General features: G+C 37.4%; 2 protein-coding genes across 2 annotated transcripts; one reads left to right on the forward strand and one right to left on the reverse strand.

Annotated features, from left to right (window-relative positions):
• Positions 1–138: 138 nt before the first annotated feature.
• LOC133694667 (N-glycosylase/DNA lyase OGG1-like) lies at positions 139–8,262 on the forward strand. The gene is made up of 4 exons (XM_062116294.1): positions 139–948; positions 1,021–1,231; positions 1,325–1,547; positions 7,911–8,262. The coding sequence occupies exons 1-4, from the start codon at positions 287–289 to the stop codon at positions 7,949–7,951; spliced, it is 1,137 nt and encodes a 378-aa protein (XP_061972278.1). The 5' UTR covers positions 139–286; the 3' UTR covers positions 7,952–8,262.
• On the reverse strand, positions 1,834–9,860 carry LOC133694666 (beta-galactosidase 16-like). The gene is made up of 19 exons (XM_062116293.1): positions 9,246–9,860; positions 8,864–8,959; positions 8,662–8,774; positions 8,463–8,529; positions 8,264–8,356; positions 8,035–8,178; positions 7,302–7,396; positions 6,830–6,935; positions 6,550–6,634; positions 6,352–6,470; positions 6,076–6,240; positions 5,650–5,831; positions 5,455–5,546; positions 4,581–4,690; positions 4,098–4,190; positions 3,892–3,993; positions 3,473–3,618; positions 2,923–3,205; positions 1,834–2,386 (listed from the first exon to the last, which is right to left on the reverse strand). Exons 1-19 carry the CDS (start codon positions 9,408–9,410, stop codon positions 2,276–2,278), a joined length of 2,367 nt encoding a protein of 788 aa, XP_061972277.1. The 5' UTR covers positions 9,411–9,860; the 3' UTR covers positions 1,834–2,275.
• Between the last annotated feature and the right edge of the window lie 340 nt (positions 9,861–10,200).

The raw sequence follows: 10,200 nt of genomic DNA on the forward strand, positions 1-10,200 counted from the left end.
CATCTCTGGAAAAGATTATTAAACAAGCAAAAAAGAAGTTTGACACGAGTATAAAAACAAGCATGTTTGTAAATAATTGTTTTCAACAAAATATTATTAAAAATCAATATTTTTACGATATCATGGGTGAAGAAGACTGAAGAGTAATTACACAACAATCAAATTGAGGATAGTATGATGCGGTCATGAGAGGAGATAGCACTCGCGAGGCTCCACACAGGGAGGGAACGAATAGCTGGCCGCAAAATTCCCATCACCAATAGGGAGTTCCTTCCCAACGCCAACAATGAAGCGAGCCAGACCCACGCCGCCACCCGCCACCCCCACCACCAGCAGATCATCACCAATACCACCTCTACCAACACCACCACAACCCCGCCACTCCTCCAAAAAACACCAAAAAATAATTTTCCAGCCAACAAACTGGGCCCCAGTCAACCTGACCCAGTCAGAACTCTCACTCCCACTCACATTCCCCACCGGCCAAACCTTCCGTTGGAAACAAACCGGTCCTCTCCAATACACAGGCAGTCTCGGTCGTCACTTAATCTCCCTTAAGCACCATAAAAACGGCGACGTTTATTACCAAATCCACCATTCCCCCTCCCAATCCGCTGCCAAATCAGCTCTCCTCAGTTTCCTCAACACCAACATCTCACTAACCGAAATGTGGCACGGGTTCGCCGCCGCTGATTCGCGGTTCGCTGAATTGGCACAGCATTTTAAAGGAGCTAGGGTTTTGAGGCAGGATCCACTTGAGTGCTTGATTCAATTTTTATGCTCTTCGAATAATAACATTTCGAGGATCACTAAAATGGTGGATTTCGTGTCCTCATTAGGTGATCATTTGGGGAATGTTGAGGGTTTTGAGTTCCACGCGTTTCCTTCCCTGGAGAGATTGGCTTTGGTTACGGAGCAGCAGCTAAGAGAGGCTGGTTTTGGTTATAGGTAGGTATGTTTGTTAAATACTGTGTTATTGTTGATTATTTTTTTTTGTTAATGCTGTAAATTAATTAGCAGAGCTAAATACGTTACTGGAACGGTGAATGCTTTGCAATCGAAACCGGAAGGAGGTGTGAAATGGCTTGAATCTCTTCGAAAATTACAACTCCAAATGGTGATTGATTCACTTTGTACATTACCTGGAATTGGTTTAAAGGTGGCATCCTGTATTGCTCTGTTTTCTCTCGATCAACATCATGCCATCCCTGTTGATACGCACGTGTGGCGGGTACAATGCTCTGTTGTGTTTTAGTTTATTTGGTAGCTTTGATTCGCTATAGTTTTGATAAGAGAATGCTTGTTTTGGGGTTGACTCAAGTAGATTGCTACGACACACCTTGTACCTGAGCTTGCTGGTGCTAGCCTGACACCTAAGCTCTGCGGCCGTGTGGCAGATGCGTTTGTGACTAAGTATGGGAAATATGCTGGATGGGCTCAGACATTACTTTTCATTGCTGAATTGCCCTCGCAGAAGGCCCTTCTACCATCAGTGACTGTCAATGAAAAGAAATCCTCTAAGAAAAGAGGCAGCAAAGCACAACGTGGTAATTGAAGCTATTACCTAAGCATCCCTGATACTTTAATTTTTGCAGAATCTTTATGCTTTATTCATATGTTTGGCTTTGAAGTCTGCTCCTTCAATTTTTTCTTTTACGTCTTTAAATCCCCTTGATTACATTACATGCATGATTGGTGTAAATTTACAGTTGTCAAGATTGTACCATTCTTCTTTCAAGCTCTGATAGATAGATTGATTGATTTTCATTTTCTTTATCGCGACATTTTTTTTCTGGATATGGAAGAAGGAAATTTGGAAATAAACTTGCAATCTGGAGAACATTAAATCATCAATATAAGTTGACTGACACTATGTTTGCAAGTTAACATATACAAAACCACTTAATCAAGAATTTACTGTTTAGCCAAGGAAAGGGGAACTTTTATAGAGAAAAACAAGAGGAACATTTACATGTTCTTCATGTGCTTTATCCACACCGCGTATTAGTCAACATCGGTCTCCCTATAATCCCATCATCTAAACTTTTAGACTTGTAGTGCCCTGACTTGTTGCCCCTCGCAGCCACAGTGCTTTCTATCCTCCCATAAAATACAAAAAATAAACCAAAAAGTTTTAGACCTAGACTAGGATATGTGGGTTCTGGAATGATGATGACACCTTGAGTTGACTCATTTCGCCTAGATATACATCATTTAAAAGTTGAATTTAAATTTTCATGGTACCTCTTTGCCCAATATGCTATGAAACTTAAAATCATGTGCATTTGGCTTCAACCAGCAGAACTTTAGGAATGCCTGGACAAGGGTCGCCACCAAAAAAATGATTTGATTGAGGGATGGAACAGCTTCTCTTCCCTATACAAGCCTGAAAAATAGATAACAGTTTTGATTGGGTCAATCAATTTGCAAGAAAAGATGCGTGGCTTATTCCTGTCATATATATGCATAATTATAGTTCACTGTTAGCTGGGTTTCAGCAAGGGACAACAATGGCTAGATATATCTCTTAATTGCCACCACCTTTAAAAATTGTTGAAGGTTGGGGGGCTGAGGAGATTTGGAGCAGCTTCAAGTAGTTATTCTAGTAGAGCATGTACCAAAAGTACCCATTTCACTTTACTCAATCCTGACTCTTGTAGTCAACAATATGGAAATTGAAAAAAAAAAAACTTCGAGGGTTCAAACCTTGCTTTAAGTTGTCTGCCATTTTAATATCAGAGAAGGATTTTCATGTTAATATTAAAATGAATTAAATGTAACTTATAATCTTATAACAGCAATGCTTTGCATGGATAAAGAAGAAATTAAGCCAAAATATCTTAACTTTCCCATTTGTTTCTGATTTTCTCTAACTTCATGACAAAGCAAAGCATTAGGAATTTAAATCGCACAAAAGCTTACCTTTTCTACATTGGCTTTAGAACTAGATGAGTGACAGTTTCCAATAGCGTAACTTTCACAATTACCCGAGGGGGTTCCAAAGCTTGCAAAAATGATACTAGAAATGTTTCTTTTTGGAGGACAACTAAGCTGAACTGCAGACATGTGTGATTCGGATGCATAGCCACATACTTTTGTAACTGAAACAGTGTCTACTGTAATCCCTGGAGGGTATCCTTTTTCTTCTTCTAGCAGAACTAACAGGTTGCCGGTCGGTTTGAGGAAAGCTCGAGGGATGTTGTACCTGACATATTAGTTCAGCTATTAGGAAAAGATAGATCAAAGTTGAGTTACCTCTTAAGAGAACTTCTTTAGAAAGACAAAGCACCGGTATGTTTTAAAAGCCTTGAAATGAAACATCAATTTTCTATGAATTAAAAAAAAGTGTCAAAACTTAAGACATCATAAAGTAATGGTCATTTGATGTTTATTTTGAAAAGGATTGTCAGGGTTTTTTCAGAAAAAAATGGTGTTTATGTACGTTCTTCTTTGTCGTAAAAAATGATATTACCATGTTTGTGAAGGACTTCCTTGGGAAGTATGGAACGATACCCAATATCGGCCAATGCTTTGGCCATTAACCCAAGCCTCACCCTTTCCCATGGAACCAAGGTTTAGTGCCACTGGATCATTTCCTGCAGGTGCATCAAAGAGAGTCTGCAAATAATAAATGAGAGAAAAGTCAGTATTATACTGTAGCACTGGCAAACATAATGAGGAACTCCTGTTAGAATTAGATAGTGTTGTGTGTTTATGTTGATCATAATGTGCTAAACAAAAGAGAATTTCATCATATTTTACTCTTGTTCTCAAAGGAAGGATATGGTTTTTAATATATTATGTAGTTACACTGTACTTTCCTTATTTTCTTTCTTGTATCAAAATTAAACACGGAAATTCAACTTAGAGTCAGTTAATGAATTTCCATACCTTGTACCACATGAGTGGTCGATTGGTTCCTAACTTGTTCCACTTAACCTTGTTAGATCCATTCTCCGTGTAAATTTGTAACCTCTCTCCTAACAGCCCAACCTTTGTCAAATATGTTTATAAGATCAGTATAATCTGATTATTTTCAAGGTCTATCATTGAAATTCAGAGGAAATAGGATTTGTGAACCTTCACTCAAGGCATACCTGGTATCCCCACGTGTAAGTTGTGAAATCCTTGTTTTGAATCCTTACTCTACGCAATCCAGCAACCCTGCGCTCGAGATATGCTCCTGAATCCTGTGTTACAAATAAGCTGACCTGTTAAAGTTATATTGAAATCAAGTAGCTTCTGCTTGTGTCACATAATTTCAAAAGTCAAAACCACTAGCAGAAACAGAGTTGAAAAGAATACAGCTTGACTGCTGTGCTGTATTATCTGTGTCATATCAAGGTAGAATTAAATATCAGCATTTTATTGGTGAATCTAAATTTGCTTCATGAATGTTGAATTTGTTTTTATCAAGGTCCAGCAAAAGTTTTCTGCTTGCTGTGTCATTGCTGAGATAAGAAACGAACAAATTATATACATACATGAACACACATGTATTTCCTTAAATATCTATCAAGTAGCCATCATATTCTTGAGTCATTGTATAGAAAAAGAAGAGCATTGAGACTGATAAGTACCGGTAATCCAACTGTTGCACTAAGTAAGGCAACATTATTTGTTCCATTTTTTAGACGAACTGTAGTCTGCAGACTGAAACTTGTATTCTGATGACTTCCGTGGCCAAAGCCTACATAGAAAAAGCTTAATTATGTTAAAAACTGATAACTTTTAAAAATAAGCATCACAAGGCTGCGGTGGAGGCTATAGAAACCGGACATTGAAATTGTCTGTCCATCTTGAAATTCCAGATGTCAAGGTTTATATAGAGAATCCTGCATTATTAGATACTATGTATATTCATTTTTCACTTTTATACATAGGCAAGCCATGTTAGAAGAACTGTCCAGCAACTAGTCAACTGTTGATGGATGCTTGTGTTTTATTAGGTCACTCTTTCATGTTGGTTATCCACTACACGAACTGTTTCTGGCTCTTTAGTCTACCTATTATCGTGTGTACAGTGGATTATGGATAGCCAAGAAAAGTAAATAAAAGTGTGCATGTAGAAACAAAAGGTCTGCCTAGAGAGGCATTTCATTTGTAGTTGTTTTAAATTGTCCCTGTAACCTTTAATTTGAAAAAAAAAGGCTTCTTGACAACATGGAATAAGATGGATTCTTGTAATAGTGCCATAGATGTTAAAGAAGGAACTAATATTTGTAGCTATAAAAGTTTACAACTTTTTTATAAACTTGCTCAGCAATTGGTCATTTCTTCCATCATCTTTAAACAAAGTAGACCAACTTTGCATTCTTTCATTTATGTGTCTAACTAGTCTTAGAAAATATGTGAGACTTGTAAACTTAATTTATGGAAAACAAAAATCACTGAATTGTATTTATGGGCTATTTTTTACCATACTAAAAAGGATTAAGAGATCTAGAAGCATACCAGCATGTACTCCATTTACATATGCATGCAAAACGTGTCCATGTGATTGGGCATTAAATACAGACTGTGCATTGGGAAGATTTTGTTGAAACCTGCACTTTTCGTAGCATATGGTAAGCATCTCAGGTCATATGGTTTTTTCATTTTCATCGAACTACAACCTTGTTAATATTAAATCTTTTCAATGTGCTTTACCTGAAAGTGTACCATAGGTAGTCAGATGTATCTTTTGTTGTACTCATGTGCTCTAACAATCTGTTTGCTCTCAAAGATGTTTTGTGAAATTCTGGGATAGGTTCATTATACTCTTCCCATTTCCCAACCGAGTTGAACTTTTGGTTTGGTTTCATTGATCTTGTAGTATATTGTGCATTTACCTGTCCATGAAAAAGTTTAAAAGAAATAGAATCACATTTTGAGATGCTTAATTCTGTAGTCATTGCATGCATAATGCATTTCTATCGTGTATTTTTCTTATACCTTTGTTTGTGATCTGAATGTGGTTAAGTCAATTAAATGAAAATGCTGTAATATGAAAACCTTTATAACAATCAGAACACGGGGATAAAATATTATGCCCTGATGTTATGAAAAATTGAGTTGAGTGTACAGGTGCCATACTTTTGCTGTATTAAAGGTCATGGTCTTGCAGTCTGGTAGAATGCTAATAGACTTTTGAGGCAACTTATATGAATTGCTTTGAAAGAGGACTTCTACTTCTTGTTTGCCATCATTGTTCACTAGAAAGGCTGCACATTGTCCTGAATTTCCTTGGAAGACATACGCCTGAATTTTCAGGGTTGAGTGATCAAGAAATAATTTACTCAAATGTTTCTCGAAAGAAATCAAACACAAGTTGCCAATCTCCAGGAAAGAAACTGTTCTTAGCTTTCTTACTTGTTGTAGTGGCCCCAAAGAAAAAGTTTTATGTGCTCCATGAAGTAGCAGCTTTGAACATGACTTTATTGCAGCATGTAATTCCTTCAGGTGACCCCATTTTGGCTGCCTAATTAAACCTGCACCCATCATTAAAACAGATCAGATTGTAATTTGAAAAATACAAATTAATGTCATGGAAAAATCTACAAGACTTACCATACTCATCAAGAGGGGCTTGGTCATAGTAACTTGTTATTGTAAATGCAGAGGCTGTTCTTCCAAAATTGGTTCCTCCATGATACTGTAAGCGTGTTGGGGAAGAAGTTAATAGGTCTGGACAATATTTTTTGTTGTGATTACATTAAATCAAAGAAAAAGTTTGTATGCGGGGTAGTATTCTGGGCTACCATCTATAGATTTCAAAACATTGAATCATGAATAAAAAAAAGGGATACACTATACTGTTTTGGTTTAGTTTAGGCTGCAATTATCATACCATGTAATAGTTTACATAACTTCCTGTTTTTGCAATGAATAAAGCAACATGAAATGCTATGTCTTGAGCCGATCTCATGTATGTTTCTTCCCCGTATACCTGATAGCTTCAGACAAACATGAAGGCATTAGTTGTAGTCTCGGTAAATCATGTCATTAGCAAGTTGGCTTGGCAAGCATATTGAGCACATCCTTTTTTGTTTATTTTTATTTTATTGACATTTAAAAGGAAATCAGAAATATACTACTGACTGTTGTTTATGTGATTATGCTTACAGTGTTGCAGGATATATAGATTGTATTTAAACTGTGGCAAGGCAGCCCTCTCTATTGCAACAAGTTAATATTACTTGTCAATGCCATTTAGTTCCCCATTTGATATAATCCATTTAGAATTCTTTCTAATGTTCAATGTAGAATCTGATTTTGGAAAAAAAAAAAAAAACAAATAAAGCATTTCATTAAAAACATACAAACTGGTCCAGTCCTCAGTCCATATTGATGGCTTATTCGGCGAGTTTGGCCCTGCAAATGTTTCTCCACATCGCATTCCATTGCATGAATTGATCTGCAAATTGCACGACTTAGTCTTTAATCACGGAATAACTGCTTATTATAGCACATAATGCAAAATGGAATTTAAAAAACAAATAAGAGGGTGTTAGAGCAACTAGCAGATTCTTTGACAAACAATGTCAAGGAAGATATTCTGCTTTTTACCATAAATTTCAGTACATTTTTTAAACTGATCGTTCATCAATGACTTGTATGTTTAGTGAATCTTATGAAGTTGCTCTTATAGAGACTTATAGCGTGTTTGGTAGTGTGGTTGCGGCTGCTTTTCAAATAGCTTTTCGTGTCGAAATGCATGCCAATGATGTTTTTTCATTTTTAAAAAATTATTTTTGATATCAGCACATCAAAACGATCCAAAAAATACAAACTATACTCAATTTTAGCAAATTTTTTTTTTTTTAAATTTTGATGAAACGCAGTTACAAACGCAATGACAAACAGTGTCTTAATGCAGGGCATTTGGAAGCTTGTAACTCTAATTAATTCTTTTCTGTCCTGGTTGGCAGGCCTAAGCAGCACTGAGGAAGGAGGCCAGCAAGCAGATTGAACGTCTTCCAGACCAGAAAATGGTGGATTACCTTTGAAGCAACAGTTGCTAAATGCTAAACATTGAAGGACGAGGGAACTAACCACTGGGTCAGGAGCATCATCCTGCTTACACATCACCCAGGGCACTCCAGTTTGAAGATTTACGGCCATCAATGCAGCCCAACGAACATAACTAGGCCCTTTCTCATGAAAAGCTGCTTCAACATTTTTGTACTCATTCTCAACCTGTATGCAGACAGACAGATATTAGAGACCATGATAACGGCCTTTGCAATGATAAAATGCCTCAATTTGCTTCGGTGGACTTAACCTGTGATAGTATGATTGGCCCTCCTTGTGAAGCATATAATTTCTCTGATTTCATCATGTTTACAATTCTCGATACAAACCTTTTCATGTGATACTGCCAATGGCCAAATCAGAATACAAGTTCAATTTTAGCAGTGCACCGTTAAATACATTAATCCAGTGTTGGAACTTGTGGATTTGATGTGACAAGCAGTCGATACCTTGAAAGGTTGGTTATCAGATCGGTAGACCATGCCCGGAATGTCATGCAGCCAAAATGGTAGTCCCCTGCAATTTTGTTATTTTTATTTAAAAATAATTTTCAACGGGAAAATAAATAAAAGGTGGCACATTATTTTAGCTTTTGACAGGCCTGTTTATCACGTCTGAATTTGGAAATAACAGTCGAAGGGGAGTTACCCGTATGTCCATTCACTCTCAATAAAGGGCCCAATTCTGAGGCAAGCATAGAGGCCTTGAGCTTGGATTTCCTTCACGAACCTTACTAAGTCCGCTCTTCCATTGAAATAAAACTGCAACGAATAGGGTATGAAATGGTCACTCACCACTACAGTCGATCAAACGAAAATTAAAAGGGGCCTTACAACGCGCAAGGAGCTACCTGCCCTTGTTGTGGCTCGTGCAGGTTCCAAAACACATAGGTCTGTATAACGTCTATGCCTCCAGCCTTGGCTTTGGAAATCAAAGATGACCACATCTGCAAACAGGAACAGGTACCTTGGGATTTATCATCTTAGTACTGCAGATAACCCAGCTTTATCTTTTCTTAATTAAGGGAAACGCATCCATGGGAGAAAGGAAGAGAAGAGATTAAGTGCAACGTCCTCGACTTACGGTAAAGGTGGGAGATAGAGGAATGAAGGGCCACAAAGAAATAGATAAAGGCCATGCTTGTTGAGCTACTATAGGCAAAACAGACTAAAAAGAAAAGGAAAGGAAACATATGCCTCGTAATTACATGAACAGAACAGTGAGATACGTACATCAGGAGTGCTGCGAGGATAGTGGATTGAACCAGAAAAGAGAATCTTGTGTTGGCCATTGATGATCAAGGATCTTCCATCGTAGGTTACGTTGCCTCCACGGACCGTGCCCGTCGCCGTCCATAGCAGCAATATTGCAGTAAACCAATAGAGCATGCGCTCCATCTTCTAAATATCTACTTATTAATTTAGTGACCTGAAGCTTCTTCTTGGTGATCACACACCCGAGTCTCCAGCTTCCACCTCTTTATATACAGTCTCTCACGAAACTATACTGATATATACTGATCTCAACTGCCTTTGAGATAGCGTAGCCTTAAAAAATGTGACCTACTTCCCCCCCTCTCTTCATAACTGCTAGTTTGCTACGGGTCAAAACCAAGGTTATAAATATATAGAAACACTTGTGTGTTAAAAAAAAATGGAGAATGACGTGCCTTTAGATATTGAAATTACTAATAAGAGATCGAACGTAACTGATAAAAAAGAAAAGAAAGATTCAAATCATGGAGAGGAAACAGGAGGGAGCAATCCAGAATGTGGACTGTTTACTTGACGATGATGAACGTGGGATGTCGACGATGTCTATGCTTTAACTTGCGTTGACTGCTTCAGAGTTTTTGCAAGGTTCATCCACGAAATAGGAAATAGCAACTAGCCAGTTCAGGCACTGCTTCTCTCTCTCTCTCTCTCTCTACATTAATTTTCTTTTCCTTTTTATAAGAGCATATATGGATATTAATAATTGATTAGGAGCTAGTTAATGCGGATTTGCTTGGTTTGTTTCTAATTTAATTTGATTTTACTTGCATTATCCATCAACTAATTATAGGAAATAGCGAATGATTCATGGTCCATTAATTAATTTCATGATATACAGAGTACATGTACCACGTCCTCTTGGAGTTTCTATCTTCCTAATATACGAGCATTTACTGCGACTGTTCTATTTATA

This window comes from Populus nigra, chromosome 5 (genome assembly GCF_951802175.1).
Source record: "Populus nigra chromosome 5, ddPopNigr1.1, whole genome shotgun sequence".
NCBI classification, from domain to species: domain Eukaryota; kingdom Viridiplantae; phylum Streptophyta; class Magnoliopsida; order Malpighiales; family Salicaceae; genus Populus; species Populus nigra.

Bases quoted from the DNA above. Each gene is read 5' to 3' on its own strand.
- LOC133694666 (XM_062116293.1), bottom strand. From the start codon at position 9,410: ATGGAGCGCATGCTCTATTGGTTTACTGCAATATTGCTGCTATGGACG. The intron at 6,635-6,829 runs GTATGATAATTG...ACACGCTTACAG, and splicing joins GTTATGTAAACTATTACATG to TATCATGGAGGAACCAATTT. The intron at 5,547-5,649 runs GTAAAGCACATT...CGAAAAGTGCAG, and splicing joins TACCTATGGTACACTTTCAG to GTTTCAACAAAATCTTCCCA.
- LOC133694667 (XM_062116294.1), top strand. From the start codon at position 287: ATGAAGCGAGCCAGACCCACGCCGCCACCCGCCACCCCCACCACCAGC. The intron at 1,232-1,324 runs GTACAATGCTCT...TGACTCAAGTAG, and splicing joins TTGATACGCACGTGTGGCGG to ATTGCTACGACACACCTTGT. The intron at 1,548-7,910 runs GTAATTGAAGCT...CCTGGTTGGCAG, and splicing joins AGGCAGCAAAGCACAACGTG to GCCTAAGCAGCACTGAGGAA.